Source organism: Labeo rohita, chromosome 2, assembly GCF_022985175.1.
Source record: "Labeo rohita strain BAU-BD-2019 chromosome 2, IGBB_LRoh.1.0, whole genome shotgun sequence".
Lineage (NCBI taxonomy): Eukaryota > Metazoa > Chordata > Actinopteri > Cypriniformes > Cyprinidae > Labeo > Labeo rohita.
In genome coordinates, this window is record NC_066870.1 from 11894171 (window position 1) to 11918924 (window position 24754).

General features: G+C 36.5%; 1 protein-coding gene across 4 annotated transcripts in view; it reads right to left on the reverse strand.

Annotated features, from left to right (window-relative positions):
• Positions 1–3258: 3258 nt before the first annotated feature.
• The window catches only part of st3gal3b (ST3 beta-galactoside alpha-2,3-sialyltransferase 3b), a 59074-nt gene continuing 37578 nt past the window's right edge, over positions 3259–24754 (reverse strand). For all 4 annotated transcript variants that reach the window (XM_051094362.1, XM_051094354.1, XM_051094349.1 and 1 more), the window contains 3 exons: positions 13885–14031; positions 8479–8625; positions 3259–5835 (listed from right to left, as the gene is read on the reverse strand). In XM_051094362.1, the coding sequence (XP_050950319.1) occupies positions 5746–5835; positions 8479–8625; positions 13885–14031 (384 nt within the window). In that variant the 3' untranslated portion in view covers positions 3259–5745. The remainder of the gene's footprint in view (positions 5836–8478; positions 8626–13884; positions 14032–24754) is intronic.

The window sequence follows — 24754 nt, forward strand, 5'->3', positions numbered from 1 at the left end:
TTTGTCGTTGCAAAGGGACTGTTCAGACACCTCAAAACGAACTGCCAGAATACAGAGGAGAGTTTTCATGCCAAAACATTGAAGGTTATATTACTAGCCTGTATTTACAGCAAGACATACATTACCGCAGTCACTTTAAAGGGCCTGAGTGTCACCCTATCAGAATACAGTTATAACATCCAGCAGCTGTACCACTACGCTCTTCCTGCCTCAAGCCCAGCTGAGAGCATGTCCCACTGTTAGAGGGGATCTTCCAGAGCCACAGATGAAATCAGATCCATGTCCAAAATGCACTTGAGCATTAAAATAAATAGAGCGAAGGAGAGAATCAAATAAAGCAATATTATCCTTCACTTCACTTTCACACAGTCTCTCTCTGGTAGAGTGAGGGAAAGCTTTTCTCCCTGGTTGACACTTATTTTCAGAAGGTCCTGATGGATCTAAATTGTAAATGAAGCTATTTTTGCTTAAACATTTACCAACCACCATAAAAGAACAATTGACAATTTTTATTATTTAAAAGAAGAGTTAGAAAAATTATTTTTAATAAATGAAAAGTTATTAGTAAGGTTGCACATTTGCTTTAAAACCACTGACAGGTGAAATAGCTATCATTGATTTCGTAGGCTGTTCCTGGCATACAGTGGTTAGTACCTACCCAAAGTGTTGCAAGGAAAGACATCCAGTAAACTGGCGTTATGTTTGCCCAAGGCTCACTGATGCACACAAGATGCGAAGACTTGCCTGTGTGGTCCAAATCACACAGAACAGCTACTAGAGCTGAAATTGCTGAAACAATTAATCCACGATAGAAAGGTGTCCGAACACTTCCGCGTATGGGGCTACATAGTGTCCATGATGACCCCTCTCCAAAAACTGCCAAAAACACCTATGGGCAAATGAGCATCAGAACTGGACCATGGAGCAATGGAAGAAGTTTGTCTGGTCTGAAGAATCACGTTTTCTTTTAGATCAGGTGACTGGCTGTGAGCCTGTGCATTGTTTACCTGGGGAAGAGACGGTAGCAGAATGCACTATGGGAATAAGGCAGGCTGGCGGAGGCAGTGTTATGCTCTGGGCAATGTTCTGTTGCGAAACCTTGGGTCCTAGCATTCATGTGGGTGTTACTTTAACACGTACCACCCACCTAAGAATTGTTGCAAACCCTTTAATGGTGTGCCTTGATGTCAGTAGCTTCTTTTATTAGGATAATGTACCCTGCCACACTGCAAAAAATGTTCAGGAATGGTTTGAGGAGCATGACAAAGAGTTCAAGGTGTTGCCTTGGGCTTTAAATTCCCCAGATTTCAATCTGATTGAGCATCAATGGGATGTGCTGATCACATGGAAGACCCACCTCGCTACTTGGAGGGCTGAAATAACCCGTTGCTAATGTCATGATGCCTGACACTACAGGACATGTTCACATGTTATGTGGAGTCCACGCCTTCACACATCAGAACTGTTTTGAAAGCATGATGGGGACCTACATTAAATTATATTGAGGGTATATCATGTTGCAAACTGACTTGCATGGGCCTTATGGCCAATCATATGTCATTGCACACTGATTCCCTATGCTTATATTTCATAATCACATTTTCTACTGTTGATCATCTTAAAATATGTCAGTGCCTTTGTTTTGTCTCAAGATGCACACTATTAATGTTTGCTCTAAAGCACATTTATTACATTTACTTAAATATCCTAACTGAACTATGGCCTAAACCTGGCTTAGTCTAAGCCCCGTCTGTGAAACCAGGCCTATATGTTAACTATTCTAAATCTGAAAGATTGTGCATTACTGTTTGATTTCTACAAACTACTGTTATAAACCATTTTTCTCACACAACACTGAGATAGTAACATGGAACAAGTATTTTCTCCAGAAGCTTCTTTTTTTGTTTTCAGTACTAAGCTTTAAAAACAAGCCTGTAGGTTAGATAGCGCTGTATATGTCCTGGTTGACTTGTGATCTGGCTGCGGTTTTGACAGCAGGTCATTCTGAGTGCAGTTGCTTCAGGATGCTCTGTTGAGTCCTGGCCATCTACTTCCCCCCCTGGAAAATCCCAATCCATCATCATAGGAAGGTCTACTCTAAATAATACAGTGATTAATCACTTCTGTTTAGGCTCTGCATCACAGCAGTAATCAATCAGTAGGCTATAAATATATTCAAAGAACAATTATATTGTTGTTTTTCCAGCACTGGCAGAGCTATTTCTATGAGGTGAAACCTGCTTCTATGACTCCACTCATGGTCAAATTATGATACAGTAAGGTGAATAATTAACTGATTTAGTTGTCAACATCCAACCATATCAATTGCATAATTAGTTTTACATTACACAGTAAACAAAGTTAAAACTAATAAAAAAATGAATGGGAAAATAATAATAATAATACAAAATGACAATTGTTTGTATGGTGACGAATGTTCCCATTTTAAATACATTAAATAGAAAAATTGTACCTAAAAAGAAGTCACTTATGCTCAAGACTGCATTTGACCAAAAACAGTCAAATAGTAATATTGTGAAATATTATAATTTAAAATATAATTTAAAATACTTGTAATCATTGTATTCAAATTTGCTGCTCAAGAAACATTTCTTATTATTATCACCAATATAAAAAAAAAAAAAAAAAAAAAAAAAAAAAACAGTTCTGCTGCTTAATACTTTTGTGAAAACTGTTTTTTTTTTCAGGATGAAAAGAACAGGATTCAAAAGAACAACCATTATTTGAAACCAAAATCTGCTGTCAAATTATAAATGTCTTCATCACTTTTGATCAATTTAAAGTGTCTTTGCTAATAAACATTATTATTATTGACTGATTGATTTTTATTGTCACTAAACTTTTGATAGGCAATGTAGTATACCTACAGTTTACAGTTTTTAATATACCTTCAGTTTTTATTTTTACTTTGTTATGGACTAAATAACTTAAAAAGAGCAGGTTAAAAATTAGTTTAACAAATGGCACAAATTCAAAACTATTATCTGTGAATGACATCATCCATCCATTTTTCAAACCGCTTGCACTATGTAGGGTCACAAGGATGCTGGAACCCATCCCAGCGCCTTGGGGAAACATTGTGGAAACCCTGGACGGATGGCCAGTTCATCATAGGGAAAACACAGAGAAACACACATTCATACTCACTTACATCTACCAGCAATTTTAGTATTGAATAATGTTTTGTTGTCAGTGATATTTGCTATAACAGATAAAGGATAGTCTTTGAAAGAGAAATGCAATGGTTTGTTCTTGATTTATTATAATGTGATTTATTGCAAGGCACACCAGATCTTTGAGATACTGCTAGATTTGACTTGTGTAAGAACAAAATGATTAACTGTTTCCTGAGAATCTTTGAAAATGACAGAAAGATAAAGATAAGACACATAGTCGGAAAATTTCAGTTTAGAGCCAAACTGCCCAGCACATTTATTTTATTAAAACTTAAAGAGGTATTTTATATATTTTATTTATATATAAACAATAATACTCTTGTCTTTCTAACTCCAAATGATCATTATAATAATGCTGATTGGTGGTATAATGCACAGTATAAATGCACCTTTCTACAAGAGTAAAGAACTCTTTCAAATGTGTTTTGGACCGTCAGGATGACGGGAGACTGCTCCCTGCTTGATGAGCCGAGTACCAGATATAATGCACATCTATGATTGTGTAGTTTTTTAGCATAATATGATGAAACTCTGTTGGTTAGTGCAATGGTATGTTTCCAGGACTCTGCCCATGTTGCAGCTTTCTCTGAAAGCTCACAGCTCAAAAACCATAATGCACTGAATCAAGTAAAAGGAAAAAAAAAAAAAAAATAGTACAAAAATTCATAACTTAAAAATAGTCCTCCTTAGTGTGTTGGTTTCAAACTGCTGCCTTTTGAAAGTAAAGAGGCAGATTTCAGGATGGCAGTGTACCATAACATCAGCTGATTTTGAGGTCTGTCTTGAATATTTACTAGGGATGCACCAATCTAATACCTGGATCGTATCAGCTTCGATACAGACATTTTTGGTAAGATCAGATATGGATAACATGGGAACTTTTAAATCAGAAACTGTGCATTACCCATGGTTGTTACTGTCTAACTACAAAAAGGATGGGCATTTAAGTCATTACATTTTCACAGAAATGGTATGAGCAGTAAAAACCTTGACTGAGATGTCCCAATGTCATGCATAATCTTTATATAAAATGTCTGTTTTTGTTTAAAAGGACTGTACTTTGCCTAGGTTTTTTGCGGTTTCTGAATGTTGTAGTTCTTGCTGCTGTGTTTTTGCTCAAACTGGCACACTGGATGTTTTTTTTATTTTTGTTTGTTTTTTAAAGCTGTCTCTTATGCTCTTTTTTAATCAAAAATACAGTAAAAACAGTAATATGAAATATTAAACAGCGTTTATTTGAAATTGAATTTCTAATTTAACAACGGAAAATTCTTTACCGCCACTTTGATCAATTTAATACATCATTGTTAAATAAAATGAATAAAAAAATAAATAAAAAATTGAACCTAAACTTTTGAACAGTAGCACAGAATATGTGTCAATTGTCATTATTTATTTTAGCATTTTTGATTTCGGCAGTCAGAACGGTAAAACCCTGTTTGAGATGTCCTAATGTTACCAATTATTATGCATAATCTGTATGTAAAATGCCTGTGTTTTGCTGAAATTTGTAGTTTCTAAATGTTGTGGTTCTTACTACATTCGTGCACATGATGAGGTTTTTTCATCTCTTATGCTCTACTATAAAAAAGAAAACATTTATTTGAAATTTGAACAGAATTAATGTAATAATGTTAAAATCTTTACTGACACTTTTGATTAATTTAGTGCATTCTAGGTGAATAAGATTAATTATAAGATTAAAAAAACGATTCCACTCTTTTGAACAGTAGCATGTAATACATACGTGTTTGCCTGTTTTCTGCTTCTAATTAAGTTGTGTGTATTTAGCAAGTTTCAACAATTCAGGTATCAGAATTAGACTGGAAACAAAGTGGCATCGGTGCACCCCTAATAGGTACTCAGTGTCCCACCTATAGAACATTGTGGTATTCATAATTAATTTTGGAAAGGGAGCTTTCAAAAAACAAATTCCTTCATCTGTGCAGCAAAATAAATAACTTAGAGACTCAGCTCCTTTCTTAGACAAAAGAAGCTGTAACATAGTAAGCTCACATTCAGGAGATAAAGAGCCTCCTGTGCTCAGAAGAAGGGCTGAATCAAAGACCTGCCTCTGCCCTTCCTCACACTAGGGCAGGATATGCACTGATTGCCCTGGACGGAGAATCACGTGTGAAGGCAGAACCCCAGGGGCCGTAGCAGTTCATTAAAATGCACTGTAAAAATCTTTGATATTTACACCGTTAATACATTCAGGCAGGAGAGGAGGGGCATCTCCTGCGATAGAGGTAAATTTGGCACAATCAGTTAATGTTACGACTCGTTCCTCAAGCGCTGTTTGTGTGTTGGTCAACTCAAAGTCTCTGATATCTTCCATCTGCACTCAAACAAGGATTGTCTTCTGAGACATTCAAGAAACCTTCAACGTCCCACTCAGAGGAAGCCTGTCGGTTAGAAGGCACATGTGCATCTTCACTGAGCCATCGCTCCCACCTCTAAAATCATGCTCCTCAGTGTTGTCTGGTCCAGGGTTTCTCAGGACTCTGCGTTTTTGAGTCCTCCTAATAAGGCACCCATCTTGGGAAGTTCAAATCCCCTTGGTTAAGTCTGTGATAATGTTGGCCTTCACCAACTTGCGGAGAAACTCCTTTTCTTTTGAGATGTTGTGAGTCCATGACTGTAGGAAAGACATAAACAGAACAGAGTGTAATCTGAATGTGGTCAACTTGTGTGCATTTACAGCACAGACTCTCTCAGCATGCCCTTTTATTCTCATTACATCAAGAATGTTAGACTTGGAAGCAGAGATTTTGCCTCGAATTTGGTGAATACAGCATTGAATTTGGTGAATACAGCTACTTAAATTGGACAAGAAGCATCTATTAAGATATGCAAGGGCATATCACATTATTATCTTTGCACATTTGCAATGGTGTGTGACTGATAGAATGTATAACCAATGAGACTGACAGACATATGCAACCTGTTCACAGTTTTTTCTTGTTGTTTACCAAATTATCTTTCATTATTGAGGCATAAGCAGACTGTATGAAAAAGGTACAAATGATATAAATTAGCCACTAATTTGCCAAAATAGTTACAGATGTGCTCATAAAGTGATATAATTTATTGTATATTAATCCTTACATGACCTGGTACAAAGTGTGACACTGTAAAACTTTATTTTTTTATTATAATGCTAGAACACGATTAAAATGGCAGAGACTGTGGATCAGGTGACAAGACAAAAGCCCAATTTGAAAATGATTACAGCTGATGTAAGTGAACTGAACTGTTCCTAATGTTTCACTGTAATACTGAACTCTTTAAGTCAAGTCACATTCATTTATATAGCGCTTTATACAGTACAGATTGTGCCAAAGCAGCTTTAAAGGGGTGAACAGTGTTAAACAGGAAATATTGAGTTAGAAAAATTACACGACAATGACCTGAAACCATTTACCCTGCTGAGGGTGACGGATAGTTTAAATACGTCTTGAGAAATTCATGTAGTGGATTAAAGAAAAAAAAAAAAAATACTGCTCAGTGTGCCCTAGAAACATTATATCTATGGATAATTGCTGTAAAGTTGCATTTAAATCTATCCAACCACACAGATCCAGCATATATACATATTACAAAAGACATTTGGAAATGGCGAATGGAAAGCATTGCTAAGTTTTTTATTTTATTTTATTTTATTTTATTTTATTTTATTTTATTTTATTTTATTTTAGTTTAGTTTAGTTTAGTTTAGTTTAGTTTAGTTTAGTTTAGTTTCGGTGGAGGTCAGTATCTTCCATGACCAAAAACAGCTACAGTGATTCTTAAATCCACAGCACCTCACATCTACTAGTGTCTTTTATTACAACAATAACAGATCTCTGAGTCACAGCAGAGGGACTCAGTGTGTTCTGGGATCAGAGAACTAGAGCTGTACTGACTCCTGTGAAAACCATCCTCTCCAGTTTTCTTTTAATATCCTATTGTTCTTCAGCGTGATTTTCAGAAACAGAGCCCCACAGCAGAGGACCTACAGGCCTGGTAATGCTGGATGAAACCAGAGCTTTGGGTTCCTTTGAGAGGCTCTTGGTCCGAATGGGTGGACCCCACAACTGCCCCTGACAGGATGTTCTGGGCCTGCTGGGGCTGTGATACTAAGCCAAAAGCATCTCGTCAGAGTCTCGGGGCTGTCTGCTTCAGCCTGGTCAGCCCTTGTGAAGGATCACATTCACAAAAAAACAGCAGATCCAAGAGTTAAGTTTCACTCTCCATAAGAGAGAAAAGGGCACAGGCCAAAATGAATGCTGGGTTAAGAGCCTCCTTAGGCCAAACTGCTTTAAAGAGAGAGGATCTGAAACAATCTCTTCCTTATGCCTCTATAGTTAGAGAAACGGCTCTCTGCACTTAAGATCGGTAAGATGTTTTAATATTTTTGAAAGAAGTCTATAACCAAGGCTGCATTTATGTGATAAAAATTACAGTAAAAATGGTTACATATATAAATAGCAAAAAAAAGTTTTGCATTTTAACATTTTAAATTGTAATATTTTTGTGGATACTTATATTTTTCAGGAATCTTGGATGAACAGAAAGTAGAGTCTTCTTTCACAGAATTTTTTTTATGTAAATGTTACATTTTCCGCAACAACTTGGTAAACCAACTGATTACTCTAATCCTGGCATTACCACTGAAAGCCATAGTCAATCTAGTCTTGGAATAAATCCCTCACATCACAGCTAGGATGAAGACTCCTGTCAAATCCTACAAAGACAAATAGCCTATACTGTTATAGTATGTATGAAGTACTCACTATACAAGGCCAACAGCTTAAATCCCATTTCTGCAAGACTAAATCACATAGCACAGAAGTCTTAAACTGACAGAATATAGGCAGCAGGGAGACAGTTCTGCATGAATGGTACCTGACTGTGATTCGACAAGGATGGGTGCCAGAGCAGTGAGGAGCTAACTATGCGTTAACAGCTCTGTTTTATGAGTGTGCTTTTACAGCCATGGCAAATGTGGGCAGAGAGGAATTTATAAAACACAACAACAAAGTTATCTTTATATGGACTGATCTGAGGTAAAAAATAAAACAGCAAGTAGTCCAGGACATTCTGATGACATCATCATTGTAATTTTCCATAAAGCGAACAGTTAAACAATGTTTTGTCTATGCATTAAAACAAAAATCCTCAAGAAAAAAAAATCCACAGTACTGGCATACATTTCATTTTATAAGTTAACTTGACACTAAAAAAAACAAAACAAAAACAAACAACAACAACAACAAAAAAAACAAAACAGAACTGTTACCTCTTTTATGGCAGACATTTTGACCGTTTCATAGTAGTGCAAGGGTGCATTAGGGGTGCTCATGTCATAGCCAAATCCAGCAACAGCAACCTCATCGCAGTTATGAAGGGCCATTGTAATGGCAACGGTGCCCAACGTTGGAATGTTCTGTGGAAATAAGTACAACTCTATCATCTATCAAATTTTTAGATTACAAAAAGATGCAGCATTAACTTTTATCTTAACATGCAAGATGTTGTCTAGTTAAAAAAATATGAATGTCCACTGAGCTGCACTGTTTTACATGGTCTTACCCTAAACCACAATACAATATCTTGTGCTTATTTTGTGAATCATAATGACCAAATATTGATGCAAATGATATGTAGACCTGATAACAGACAAGAAAAAACAGTTTATTGCTTGTATAATTATACATAACGTGCTAACATGCCATAAGTACGGTGGTGTTGTAGTGCCGCGTAAAAAAATAAATAAATAAAATTACGAGATTAAAGACATAACATTTTAAGAATAAAGTCAAAATATTTTGACAACAGTCAAAATTATGAGAATAAAGACTAAATGTTGAGAATAAAGTCAAAATATTTTGAGAATAAAGTCAAAATTACGAAAATTAAATTGTAGCAATTACGAGATTAAAGTTATAATATTTTAAGAGTACATTAGTCCATCACAAGATATTACAAAGTCTCAGTTTTCAGAATCTGTCAGTTTTATAGCAAAATACAAACAATATGTCTATTACAATAATGTGTTTTTCACACTTTTTAATGTGGCATGACAGATCGCTGTATTCGCCTCAGTTTAAGCGCAATTGTGAATCAGTCATCTTTCTGATTTACAGTGAGACATTGGTTTCATTAAATTAGGCTATACTGTTTTTTATTTTACTCCTGATGTTCCTTCACATTTATATTGCGCTATAAAGTTGAAATAAAGAGGAAAAACACATATCTTGTATTTTGTAATTAAACTGACAGAATTTGAAAGCTGAGCTGTTATATTAAAAGCAACAAAGATCTCAATTATTGTGATTACTGGGTGGTTGGCGCGCTACAAATAATGAATGAATGTTAAATATTATTTCCAATCATTTACTGTATTACACTTTGAATAAAACAGCTTGTGAATAGTAGTGTTGTTTTTGGCGGCCTGTTTTAATTTTAGTTTTAGTCTAGTCTTTGTGTGAAGATGTCATTTTAGTTTTTATTAGTTTTAGTCATGTTCATACTCTTTTTAGTCTAGTGAAGTTTCGACTAAAAGTCTGAGCATTTTAGCCTTATTTTAGTCAGAATTATCCATGACTATTTTTGTCTAGTTTTAGACAATTTAGTCTAGGTTTAGTCGACAAAAACTGATGACATAGTCTAGTATTAGTCAATTAACATTCTATTTTAGTCTGACAATACACTAGCTACAGTATTTGGCCAACAAGGGATGCTTAGCAGTGTTAGGCAAATAACTTCAAAAATGTAATACATTATATATTGCTAGTTACTGTCTTTTAAAAATAATTAGTTACACTGCAATATTACGGTCTCTGAATTGTAATGCGTTACACTACTTTGAGTTACTTTCACCAGAATATCCACAGAAGTAAGACTAGGCAATAGACAAATATTTTATACGCAGATTTTTTTTTCTCTGGTGCTGTTTTGCAGTGTTGGTAAATTCACCACTTAAGTGAGTTAAAACATGTTGTTGTAACTTGCATTACTGAGATTGTAACGAATAATAGTATTACCCAAATTTCATTAGCAATGCATTATATTACTGTGTTACAGCAAAAAGTAATATACTACTGTAATATTATTACTTTTGTAATGCGTTACTCCAAACACTGATGCTTAGTACACATGGAGTCAGTCAGTCAGGTAACTTAGCTTGTTTGTTGTCGTATTCTAAATAATGCCGCAAATGGGGCTTGAGGAAGTGATGTCGCCTGCATCTGCGCAGTACGACCTGATGCAGCTCACTTCAGAAATACTGCGAAATAATAATAATAACGTGACTAAACAAAACGAAATAACATTATAACATTTCGTTTCATCTCGTTTTAGTCAACGGAAATGAAGAGACATTTTAGCATAGTTTTTATTTTATAAACCACATTTACTCTCGTTTTTATTCGTCAACAATATTGCATTATACATTTAATTATAGTCATCGTCACATGACCAGCATTTACATTGCGTCACGTCTCGTCTTGTTTTTGTCATGTAATAAAGGTTCGTTGACGACGATATTTAGTCATAATTTTCATTGACGAAAGCAACACTAGTGAGTAGTCACTCATATACCTCAGAAAAGACATCAATATAACTTATGGTAACAAGTTGGAGTCCACTTAAAATAATGTTTTGTTGTTGTTTTTAATTACATGTGAGGAATGAAAGATTGGATGCCACAGATGTTTTTGCGGAATAGGTGGTGGAATTTTCACAAAGACAGCTGTACAACTTAATGAAACGAATGTCTCATTGTAATCGAAAAGATGATTGATTCACATGAATACAGCAATCTGTCCTGCCGGATTAAAGAGAGTGAAATTATTGCAAGACACACTGTTTCTATTTCGCTATAAAAATTAACAGATTTTTTATATTAAAAGTAACAAAAGCACAAAGCTTATTGCTATTATTGGGTAGCTGGCAGACTACAAATAATGAATGCAATTTAAGACGTGAAATATTATTTCCAAGCACATTGTCCCTATGAGTATAACACATGGTATGATTTCTGATAATAATCCCACATATATTCAAATAAATGCCAGTGGCCTCACAACTTCTCCCGATGCTCCCAATCCAGGTCATTTGGATGCGCAGGCTGTACTCTCAAAATATTCTAACTTTAATTGCTACAATTTAATTCTCGTAATTTCGACTTTATTCTCTGAACATTTCGACAATTCCTGGAACATTTCGACTATTCTCTGAACATTTTGACTTTATTCTCAAAATATTACAACTTATATCTCGTAGTTTCATGTTTGTTTTCTTTACGTTAACGTGGCTCTAAAACACTGTTGTACATAAGCACTATAGTCATAACATTAAAACTGACAGTGTTACACCAAATAAAAATTATTTTAATATTTTAAGTTTGTAGACTGAATTGAATGGACTGTGTATACGACAAGACAAATCTCATCACAAGCACAGGCTGTATTTGCTTTAAGCCTTAGCATACAAAAACATTTTGACCACTAACTGGATTGAAAAAAAATGAATGAATGATTTTGTGAAATGGTGTATATATACACACTCACAAAGGCATTTAAAAAAGATTTATTTTTAAAGAGATATATTTATAAAATAGAAAATAAATTTGACAAAAAAGTTAAATACGCAATTAAAAATCAATTGAGTGACAAATGATTCTGTAAAAAATAAAAGATATTAAACATGTCATTAATGTCAGCATGAGCAAAACCACAAATGAAGCATGAATAACTGCTTGCTGTGCTATATTTGAATTTATTTAACATCGCTGTCTGTGGTTTGAGCTGGTCCAGCGCTTCCTTGAGGTTGAGATGGCATTGCGCCTGAAGGAGTTCTGGCTTAGTTCTGCTCCGCAGTTGTTAACTTATCTTGAGCTGCGTGTGATTAACAATTTGCTTAAACAGACCCCCACCCCTGACGCACCAATTTCAGGAGGCAGACCTTCACTTCCTCATCTCCCTGGAGGAGTCAACCATTCTAAATCATTAGCTTGCTGTGCCCTGGGGTCTGATTCACACACACATACACACACACACACACACACCCGATTAGTATTAAGATTGTGTCAGTGTACAGAGCCTTAAGCAGGTGGGTGTCTGGAGTGCTCAAAGGAGGAGGCTGTCAAAATGTATCCCACCTTGATCAGTACCGTATGGGACAGCTTCCCTCCTGCGCTGCCCCCCTACCAATGCAAACCTTAGGGGCCTGGGCTCTGCTCCACGTGCACTGCACATGTTCCACCATTCAGAGGAGGTCTGAGTTTTCAGGAGGTGGCCATTCTCACACACACAGACCCTTGTCTCTACTCATGCCATGATAGGATGGCTGAGAGCTTCATCAAGCTATGACGCTAATGGCATTTATCTACGTTCTCAAGTTCAATTTCCTGAGTCTGAAAGGAAAGCGTGTTGTTTATGAGCTCCTAATAAGCAAGTACCCTTTGTTATAGCCTGTGTTTGAGGTTTGAGGCATGTCACACAGTTCCTTTTATGACAGTGCCGATTCCCAGTCATCCCCGTAGGCTATGGCGCACCCAACACCCATCTCTAAATAAAATGTGTTTGCAAATGGGGTGGAGGTGGGGGTGGATTCTGAGTGGGGCCATATCACTTCTGACGCATTTTAATTGTAGAATTTAGCATGTTAAATTATTTACAAGGTTTCCTACCTCTTTGAACCAATGAATTTCGCTGTTGGATAAGGATTGTTTTTTCCAATCCAGACAGATTTGATAATGAATAAGTTTTACAGAAAGATAAGAACAAAACAAAACAAAACAAAACCAAAAACAAACAGACGCCATCTCCTGAGTGTGAATTTGAATTCAACAAAGTGGAAATTCAATGAAATTTAACACAGGTAATGGTAAATGAAGTGTTCTTCTACTCTGGTTGAAAAAAAAAGCATAACATTTATTAAAATATGTTGAAATTCATAAACTAAATACTTTACACAGTTGGCAAAAATGATGTTAGTATTAAAAGGTTTAAGAAACATTGAAAATTTCTTAGAATTTCAATGAATTTTAATTCTTCTTAAAATAGCAGTTCTACACCCAGTTGCTACCTCAATTAAAATGAATGTCAAATTCAGAAACTAAACTGTAAAAAAATAAATAAAATTAAATTAAAATCTAAAATAAAAAAAATCTTCTAGCATTCAAGGAGTTTTCCTGCCTATAGCTGAAGTTGCTGGAACTGGCTCTAGCATCCCACAACACAAAACAAGTGGTCCAGAAAAATAATGGTATGACGGAAAATACAACTTGTTAGTGGCCTTTGTTATTCATACTGGCATTTTTTTTTATTAAATCAAATTACACACTGGATATACTGGATAAGATAATTTTATAACACAGCTTGGTCCCGGTTTTGACAAAATACACAGCATAAGCTCTCCCCACCCATTGGATTAGTCAAGCTACCTTTGACCTATGGTGATCTTTATGGTAATTACAGACTAATTGAGGAAACACGTGTCTAAGGCTTCCTGTGACCCCTATTAACATAAGGTTGACTAAAGGCATTGGCTGCCATTTTGGTTCAATAAACCAGGCAGTCCAACAGTTATTCTCAATGAGTTACCAGTTCTAGTAGAGTCAGGGTTTTTTTTCCACTTAATGTGCTTAATGTAAACAACGTAATGACAAGTGCTGAAACTGAACAAGCATGTTGCTTACCCCTTTACCCATGAGGCCATTGTTCTGCGGAAGGCCAATAAACTGGAAGGCAGCCTCTTGTATGAAGTAGGGGTTGAGGATCCGTATCTCTGAGGGTTTCCGGGGCACAGAGTGTGCTACAGACTTCCAGAAGCCCTCTGTTCCTTGCTAAAGGAAAAAGAGAGAGAGAGAGAGAGAGAGAGAGAGAGAGAGAGAGAGATGGCATTATGATATGGACAAATGAGTCTGCACATCCAAGTTTACATCATGAAAAATGCATGGAACATTTTTATATCATCTTACAACAGATGTGAAGAAATCATCTTTTCCATAATCATGAGTTCAGACCCAATACCTATAATGTACCATCACTGCATACTGATGGCGGTAGTGTAGACGGCTTTCATTAAAAGTGAAGCAGGCCATCCAGGTTGGACAAGCCCAAAGGAAGTGGACAAATGAAATCCTGACCTCCACGAGCGTTTGGGGAACAGTGGCCCCCAGCTTCTCCTATAACAATTACTCAGGAGACCTACAGAGTGCCATAGCTCAGCAATTATTCAATCTGCGACCTGGCACTGAGATCATCAGGTATTAGTGTCCCGACTAGACGAGCTTTGTGAAGCCACGGCAGCACTGCTGGCAAACAGCCAGCCGGGTCATCGGACTTAATGGGAGTCACCTGTTCAAATAAGCAGACTGTGCCTTTGATATAACCCAACAATAGGAGCAGCTATTGAGCCCTGCGAACGGCTTTGAAGCAGTTTTGGAGGGCCCCGCGCCCACAACAAGCCATGGCAAGAAAACATCATCTCTTCTGTCAACAGTAGGGTTTTGCTGAACAGAAGCAGAAATTCTGTGGAATGCTGCAACCACAAGCAGGTGTAAACAGGGAAAGACCTGACAACAACTATAAAAATCACAGATTATGGCGCGTATCTACCAAACCACAGAGACATCGTATCCAGTGTAGCGTAAAGTATACACTGGATACATCTTGCCAAACTGAAGTATGCCTCTTTCCAGAGCGTAACTCGCGTAACTTCCAGAGCGCGAGTAAACACATGGGTAATGCGCTGGCATTCAACGCCAGTAGTGTTTGGTATAAGAGTGATAGGTTGTTTGAAGAAGAAATAAAACAGGAAGTCCTTGATTGATTTTTCTTAAAATCACTTAGCACAAGTGAGGATGTCTCTGTAAGCTCCGGCATTCCTTCCAGTGGATTGGGCGTCTCACAGAGATGGTAAGATCATTTCCTTCTCGAAGGACAGGTTTTTTTTTTTTTTGCTCTTGTGACTTACATAACCGAGTTGCTATTTTAAAGGGGCCATCGGATGCCCATTTTCCACAAGTTAATATGATTCTTTAGGGTCTTAATGAAAAGTCTATGATATACTTTGGTTGTGTAAAACAACACCCTTTTTACCTTGCCAAAATCAACTAAAATCATCTCATTCTGGATGAGGCTGCTTTAAATGCAAATTAGCTCTGCTCGCCCTGCCCCTCTCTTCTCTCTGTGGAGAGATGTGGCTGTTTACATTAGCCGCGTTTAGCCGCTAAACTTACGAACTAGCACTATTCATTATTACATCCAACAACACAACACCTCAATCGGAGATATTTTTGTCTAACTTACATCCCTACTCTGGCATCGAAACAAAGAGGACACACTCTGACAGCTGATCTGAGGTAAAACACCCATGTCAATCAACTATGGTGGGAGCGGCCTCTGTCGGTGTGACGCCACAATGACAGGCATTTGAGTATGGCTCGCTTTGAAAAAGGGAATATTATTTTTACAGATTAATTAAAAACCGCTTCATGGATTTTTATCATTATAGGGTAGATTTGTACATGCACTGCCAACACACATTAATGTTCAAACAACATGTAAAAGTGAACTTAGCATCCAATGACCCCTTTAAAAAAAATGAGAACATTCCTGGCTAGACTGTAAATGACGACATTAGGATTTAATCTTTCAAAATTATTGAGCGTCTACAGAAGCTTAGGTTCAGCTTACTCCAAATCCTTTCAAACCACACTGAATATTGTATTGATTTGTCTATTCATATATTCATTAGATATTAAGCACTAAAGGCTGCCATCACCTTCTCTTACAGGCATGTTGAGGACTGTGGTGACTTTTATAAGGACTTATTAAATATCCCAGGCAAACACTCTTGTGTTCCGTGGGACAATAAAACACTAAATGTTTACTGGACATACAGCGGCTTGAAGATATACGGTTTGCCATGTAAACGATTGCTGGTGTCAATGCTAAATTATAAATTAAATAATTTTCTAAATGCATTTTTAACAGCAGTTATAGAAATAATAACAAATGCATAAAAATAAAAATAGAAACAATGCTTACCTTCAAAGAACTAAATATACAAGTACAGTTATTTATATTTTAATACTCTCATACATCTGTACAGTTGGAAACACTACCGGAAAAAGTCAATTGAAAATACAAAGAAGACAGTGACATATCAAAGCATCTGAACAAGCCCAACCCAAGAGTTAGTCGGGTGACAGACTAGGTAAACAGGTTAAATAGAAAATAGTAGTACTTTATGAAGTGAATGATCTAAAACTATCTAAAAAGTTCTAGAAACCAGGTATAGCATTCCTGTAGCTCAAACAGCAGAGTACTTCACTACCATTCAAAGGTTTGGGATAAGATTTTTTTTTTTTTTACTTTTTTTATTCAGCAAAATTTAATAAGATAGATAGGCAAAAAATGTCCTAGCTACCCACTAGAACATATCTCTAACAACACCACTGTAAATATTAGGAAATTATTTAGCATTATTGTGAAACTGAAGTGTGAAATTAAAAAAAGCCTTTCTAGATTTGGTGTTTTCAGAACACTGCACCAGCCTGATTCTGGTTTGCATTACAATCCCACCAAAGTTAGACAAGGTCATTCTAAACATAGCTCTATTGTTGACATCTTCTACATTGGTTCCGCCTGGCTTTACTCCAGACCTCTCATCGGCATTCCAGGGAATCACAGCCAGGAGTGCCGAGAAAGAAAAAGTGAGTGAGAGATACCCTGACTGATCACCTCTCCAAGCCCTCAAAACCACAAGTCGTCTGCGGTGCAGGAACTTTAACAACCGCCACACTTTTGTCAAACAGGACGGCCCCTGAAACTGATCCATCTAATAAAGCAGCAGGTGAGAGAGGCCTCTCAATTCCCGAATGCAGCTCCAGCACGCCCTTAACAAGCTTCCAGCATGGCTGCCGAGTGTTAAATCACTCCATAAAAATCACAGGCCACATCGCCGGCCTCTCTCTCTCCATCAGCCGCTGGAAACGAGAGGTCAGGGTGAATGTTCAGCGGTGGCTGGGAAAACCTGCTTCTGACTGCAGATGTGTGGTGGGAAGAATCTTCCCAGGAACACTTTGGGAGAGTTTTTCTTTATTAATAACAAAATACTAGACAAACCAGGAAAAGAGCCTAAAGTTAAATGTTTTAATTTTTTTTGAGGTGTAAAAACCAGCCATTATTATCATAATCATAATCATTTCTTCCATCGTTACATACACTACCGTTCAAAAGTTTGGGGTCAGTACATTTTTATTGTTTCTTTTTTTTTTTTTTTAAGAAATTAATACTTTTATTCACCAAGAATGTATTAAGTTAATAATTAAAAGTTTATTAAAAGTTAATAATAAATAATTTACATTGTTATAAAATATTTATATTTTGAATAAACACTGTACTTTTTAAACTTGTTATTCATGAAAGAATCCTGAAAAAAAAAACACAGGTTCCAAAAAATATTTGGCAGCACAACTGTTGATATTATCCAACATTGATCATTCTAATAATAAATCTGCATATTAGAATGATTTCTGAAGGATCATGTGACACTTAAGACTGGAGTAACAGCTGATAAAAATTCAGCTTTTCATCACAGGAATAAATTCTATTTTAAAGTATGTTAAAATAAAAAACATTATTTTATATTGTAAAAACATTTTGCAATATTACTGTTTTTTTCTATGTTTTTAATCAAATAAATGCAGCCTTGATGAGCATAAGAGACTTCTTTAAAGACTATTACAAGTCTTACTGACCCCAAACTTTTGAACGGTAGTGTACATCTGAATAAACTTAATCATAAAAAAAAAGAAAAAAAAAAAAAAAGTGTGAATGGTGGCAGGAAGATCTATACGCAAGCTTGCAGTTGATTTCAAGAAAGGGGCAGATTCAAACTGACTAAACGACTGGAGAAGTCTGGGATCAGTGTTTGCAAATATTAACATCATGTTCACAATGAGATCAATAATGAAATCGACAGTGTTTTCATTTAATGCCAACTTTAAACCTATCTTTGGCAGAAAAATAAAAACGTGCCATTGGTTCCTAAATAGTCATGGAAGTTATATACTGTAAGTAGTCTTTTAAAGTTTATGAGATTTAAACATTTTTCCTGAGTGACCAGAAACTTGGAACATACATTTAATTTACATTTAAACACAAAATAACATTTAGTGCTTGACAAATTTGCATTTAAAAAGCTCAAGTTTCAGGGAGGAGTATGTAATAGTTGATGTTATTTGCAGTGAAGTGTGAAACGCAGTGTGAAAGGTATTTGATTTGTTCTCCTTTGACATCAGTGTAAACACTTCTGATTTCTTCCATATGTTTTGCAAATGTATGGCTTAGATAGCAAGAAAAGGCAACAAATATAAAAGCCAAACTTCATTATAAACAATTTGCAAGCCAAAAGTTAATGCACAATGAGAGGATAAAACTGACATCTTCAGGGCTCTGCTGAGATGGTATATCAATCAGCATGGAAGAATTATTTTAGTATTAAAATTGTAAAATGACTAGTATTTATTAATATTTTGAATTAGCTTCAGTTTAAGTGTTTACTTATTTTGTTAAGTGCTTCTGCTTTTTTATTCTTTTTCTTTTTGCTTTAAATTTAGCTTTATTTTTTAAAGCTAATACATACTGTAATTTTAGCACTTCAAAAAAAAAAAAAAAAAAAAAAAAAAAAAAAAATCAAAAATAGTTAATTGAAATAATACTGAAAAAAAAGTTTTACATGAAAACCTCAAACTTTCAAAAAAAAAAAATTAGAAATAGAAATCTTGTTGTCAACTATCTGATTTTTTTTTTTAAGTTTTAGTTAATTAAAACATTGCGTGGAAAGTACCTAGATTAGGCCGTAAAGTATAGAAGTTACAAAACCTAGAAATGTAATATTTACCAGCAAAACTGTAACAAAGAGAGATGGCATGCAGAAAAGCCATCCATACACTTAGACATTTTCGTATTGCTTTGATCAGGTTTATATCCGACACGGTCAGATTTGATGAGAAACTTCTGAACCGGGAAGTTCCTTTTCAAAAATGATGTGCAAGGAAATCTTATCTGGTCACAGAGGGGCAACAGGTTGTCACTAGACCATTCCACAGATGCTCACGAGGAGAAAAAAAAAAGCCAAGGGCTCCTTTGTATTATGTAAAAAATGTAGCTGTTCTTAAAATAATCACAACCTTTTCTCTCCGTCTCTCAAGATACTGCACGCACGTTTTGAGCAAAGGAAAACACGGGCTATTTTGAAAAAGTTTCCTGTTTATCTTTACGTTTATATTTAAAAGGTCAATAAACTTGGGAGGTACACTGTTAAAGTGAAATGATCTGTTTTTATGGTGTGTGCTCTAGCCGACAAAGCTGCAATCAAAGCCTGTCTTCTAGAGGCTCAGGCACGCTGTCAGACAGATGTTGTTTCTGCTGCTCTAGTTGCCATGCTCTGAATGCCTATAAACATATCAGGCCAGATGACAAATTTGCAACTGTAGCTAGGCTGTGACATATCAACATGCAAATTTATACCACCACAGTCAGTGCTGAAGCCTGATAAGAAGTGTAAACCTGCGCTGGCAAAGCATTACACCCCAGGCCCTGTATGATTCATATGAACTTCAGTTTGTATATAAAGCACTGAAGCTTTATGAGCGCCCTAGAAGAAATGTGCACATTTCGTAAAGCACTCATCCAGAGCAGGTCAGGTTCATGAAATCTAAATCCAGTTGCTCTTGACCGGGTCAGGAATCCAAACTCAATAGGATACTCAGATGACGCTCCTTTTGTTAGCAGGAATCTGAGCTATTTGCTCATTTTTGTAGACTTTTTGTCTTCGTTCTGACTTTTCTTTGCCTTAAGAACCGTGGGTCTCTGCATTCTAGATTCACTTGGGTCAACCTGTGTATGAGATCTGCATCTTCACACTTCATAAAGAAGCAAACAAGACAATGGGGGTCAATTGACATCACTCAGGTTTTGGAAAAAAGCATGTTAGTAGAAGGCAACCAAAAAGCAAATATGGTGTTTAAAGGGAAAGGTGTCACCCTAAATATATAGTCTCATGTTGCCAAAGCTTTGAGCATAAGGAAATCAGATCAAAACCTCACTGCTTAACAGACTGTCTAACTGATATGCAAACTGAACAATCAAATTTTATTTTATCATGATGTGCTATTTAGGATTGGGTTAAGTATCTTAAATATACCCCAAAATAGCAATAAGTACTGGTTTCATAGACAAAACTCGGCAGAACTTTGATGCTTTTAATCTGTAAATTTGGCTAATCCAGTGATATGGCCTCAAAATGGCTTGATGTAAAGAATAGACTAAAAAAAATAAAAATGAAAAAATAAAATCAGCCAATCAGAAGGTTCGTCAGCAAATGGCTTGTGGATGGTTTGTGGGTGGTCATCTGAGACGGAGACTACCCTAAGCATGAGTTAACTGGTTAAAGGTTTGACCTAGCACTTTCTTTATACTACCTCATATGTACAACAGATACACACAAGTGGCTGTTAGACTGCTGTGGAGGATGAAAGCCTGGCTGTTGGCATGTTCAGAGGCAAACATCCACATGTCCCCTTGTCAACCCTTGGCTTGTTGCCCCATTGGGTCAAAGGGAGAGACGACACCTGCATCAAACTCTAAAAACAGACAGGTTTCTACAGAAACACCACTACAAAGGGCTTGAAAATGCTGACTCTCAATCAAGCTACAAAGAGCTCTCTCAATAATCAAAAGTCAGAAAAGAAAACTGACAAATAATGAAACGTTTCACAAAACCTGTTTCAGCCTTCAAAAAGAAGGTATTATTATTTCCCCGATTATTATTCATTATGCATCATTATTCCCCTGATAATCTTTCCTTCTAGTGGGCTTTCAAATAAATGAATGAATTATTTAGAGCAGTTTTGTGAACTGGATCGACTGAATCATCGCAAAGAATGACTCATTCATGAATCAGTCACTGCTATATGTCTCACGAAAGCCAGGTAGAGCGAATGCCAAAATTTTAAGTAATAGCAACAAATTTCTGTCTGTTTTTCCCACAAAGCTATCGTATGGCTTCAGAAGACTTGGAATATGGCAAACAAATACTACTATTACTATTATTAGTTACTATTAGTGATACTGCTGTGTTCAATTCATTATACTGAACAGATCGACTGCTTTTGAATTCCCCAACTACATTTTTGGGTGAACTATGCCTTTAAGATTTCGCAAATGTGCCATGAGTCACCTTTCCAGAAGTTTTCTTGAGTAAACAAAGGCACGCTTTTCACAGGCATCCACAGAGATAAAGTCATGCACACAACAGTGTGTACTTCAGGAGCTGCATTTTGGCATACAAATAAAACTACTACAGACTAAACCACAAAATATAACAAATACAAAAGCCAATGCTGTGCAACACGTTAACACACGGAAAGCACCTTTACTAAATGCCAACAGCAGGAGCCTGAAGGAGTGTCTGATAAGTGACACACTCTTGCCTCACTCTTACCATGTAAGGCTGAAATAATAAGGGATTAAGACATATGGGAGAAGGAAGTGATGGGTAAATACATTCAGACAGAAGCCAGAGGATTACCTAGTCAATGGTATTCTGAATGAAAATAATTATCGTGGGAGCCACATGCTCCAGAGCGACCTCCAAGACTCTTTAATTCAGTATGCTCTTATCGCACATGACTGCTAACTCTTTGCCTATTCTCAAACAAGGGTCCTTCATATGTTTTTACATGAGTGACCTCTAAGGCGTTAATCCATTTTGAATGACTAAAATAGGTGAAATCAAGAGAAGCGCGTGACATGTTTCTGAAGAATCCTGAAGTTTTCACAAATTTGAGTTGAGTTGAGTGGTTAGTGTGAAAGGAATCTTCCAGAACATGAAATATTATAAGAAAAATAGAATAAAACAAAAGTGCTTTTTCTATTATTGCAGAAAATAAGCTCTGTGACTAACAGAAGTTTATATCTTTACATGTTTCATTCATCATTATCTTCACAAATGAGCACAACTTATGAATTTTGAAGTCTAAACAACTGACAGAAGTGAAAAGCTGACTGTAGACTACTTACACCACGGTCGCATAACTTCAACGTTCCCAACATTAAAGGGCACCTATTATGCAAAATCCAATTTTTTTTATATGGTGTTTGGACATAAATGTGTGTTGGCATTGTGCAAACACAACCATCCTACAATGATAAAAATCCACCAACTACTTATTTTTTAATCCCCATTAAACCAAACCATCATCATCAGGCATGCGGTTTTAATTCTTAAAGCAGTGTGACATCACATTGTTTAGGCCCTGCCCACGGCTGCGGACTGACAGTCCTGCAGTGCCATAGCTTCCGCCTTTAGTGGGGTGTCTTTGGTTGTACGCTGTACCCAATTTTCTCCACGCTTAAGCAGCTGTAACGTCAGCAATGTCTCGTAAGCAATGCTGACGTTCTGTTTGGATGTACGACTCAACATAAGAATAATTTTCTCCCAACATCTGAACCACTGAGGACGCAGTGGATTACTTTTATTTCTGAAAATAATGTGCCTCAAAATCTGCCTAAATATGCTAATGTCTGCGAAAATCATTTTATACTAGACTGCTTTGTATCACACGTCATTTTAGTGCTTAGCTGACGTTTTAACTGTATTTGTGTGCATACACTATCAAAGTATTTAAATTGATCATCATCGCGCTGTCTATTTGGTGTCACTAGCAAACATCTTCCCTGTGCTGCTGAGTCGGTTGCGCGGCTCAGTCCATTGAGCTAGGGCAATGACAGGTCAGCACGGCGCGAGCTCAGTAACATTGCGCTGTTTCAGCCCACTTTTGGTGTGTTTGACTTCACATATGTACGGCTATGTAACACCAGTTCTCTCGCTCTCAGTCATGTTGCTTCTACTGACTGTTTATTACTGGAGGTATGCAAAGCAGGTATGTATATGCTACACCCTCTTCTGAAGATGGGGCAGGAAAATGCATTTGCATTTAAAGTGATACGCACCAAAACAGCTCTTTTTTTTTAGACACACCACAGAAATTACATTTTCCACATGTTATAATAAATGATATGAGTCTTTTGAACCTGAAACATCAGTCACATTCTGGGGACACCCAAAACCAATATTACAGGTTCCCTTTAAGCCTTTAATGACTCTTTCAGCCTTCATTAAAAAAAAAAAAAAAAAAAAAAAAAAATCAAATAAAAAAAATCCTGTGACGTTTGAGATGGAATAGTTGGCCAGAGTATGTAAAAACACAATGAGGCTGTGAAAGTGAGTAGATGAGTTTGGTGTATTGATTTTAAAATGGAACTGGACGTGCTAAAATGCTAACTTGTTTCTGGATTTTGGCCTATAAAAATACATAAACCCTGCAGCACTGAAATTTAACATCATGTAATGTTAAAGATTCATCACATGCTTCTTGTTCCACAAAGAAAAAAAAAGTTTTTCTTCATAATCTTTTCATAGTCCTTCATAATCACAATGTAATAATTTGACATTTGGCTGCATTCCAGTGTGTATTTGTGAGAGCACTCAAGTCTCATGTTTAGGTGAACCCTAGTACGGCTCTTTAATGCTGGGAACGCATCCGTCTACTGTTCTGTCAATACAAACTGAAAAGGCTGGCGTTCCTTCCACCCATGAGCATCCACAGCATACAAAAGAGCAGCTGAGAGAAAAATACTTCAAAGCGGCAAGCAGCCACTGTTCAAAGTTACATCAGTGTGACTGTTTGAGATGAAGAGAGCGAGGAGTCAGTGCTAGTTGAGGATTACACTGACGTCTAAAGCTACGTGCCTTTCTAAAGCCAACTGCCCACACAGTCGCACATGCTTTTATGCGTTCATCTCCAAATGAAAGATGTCACCACACAATGGATCTCATTCGCTGTCACCGCTTGCAAAACAAAGTGTTTTCCATTTCACCACCAGGTTTCTCCCATTAAAGGGTCGCATTTGTATTTTGGCAAAGCAGCAGCAACTTCTCCACAAGTCACTCAACAGGAGTTTGACTGCATCAATGATATTTTCGAAGATATGTCATAAGATCTAAATAAGACTTGGAAGCGGACTGTAGGGAATGTATTTGTTTTCAAACATGAGATGAACTGTATACTGTTGTTAGGGACACAGTGTTTGATAAGATTATGTGTGATTAAGTCTGGCAACAAATGCTTGTTATTGTTTAGAGATTACTCAAATTACTCAAAGAAACATCTGTGGTACGTATAGAGTGCACAAACTAGATAAACGCTTAGTCAGATTTTCATTGGGCCCTAAAACACCATCCCTTTGACTTGCCAGTTAAAAATAAACAAAACCAAAGTTAAACTGTTTGAGAAGGGAGCGAGGGAATGCAAGGGGCTCTCGAAGCCTGACGTTGATCAAGCGAGAAGAATATAAGTCAGTCGTTTTTCATCCGTAAGAATTCACAATAGTGATAGGCTTCATTTGTCAAGTGACAATCGGTTAAAAGCCACTTTAAACATGATACTCTTACAACTTAATACATACACGGGAGGTCACATAGACTAGCCA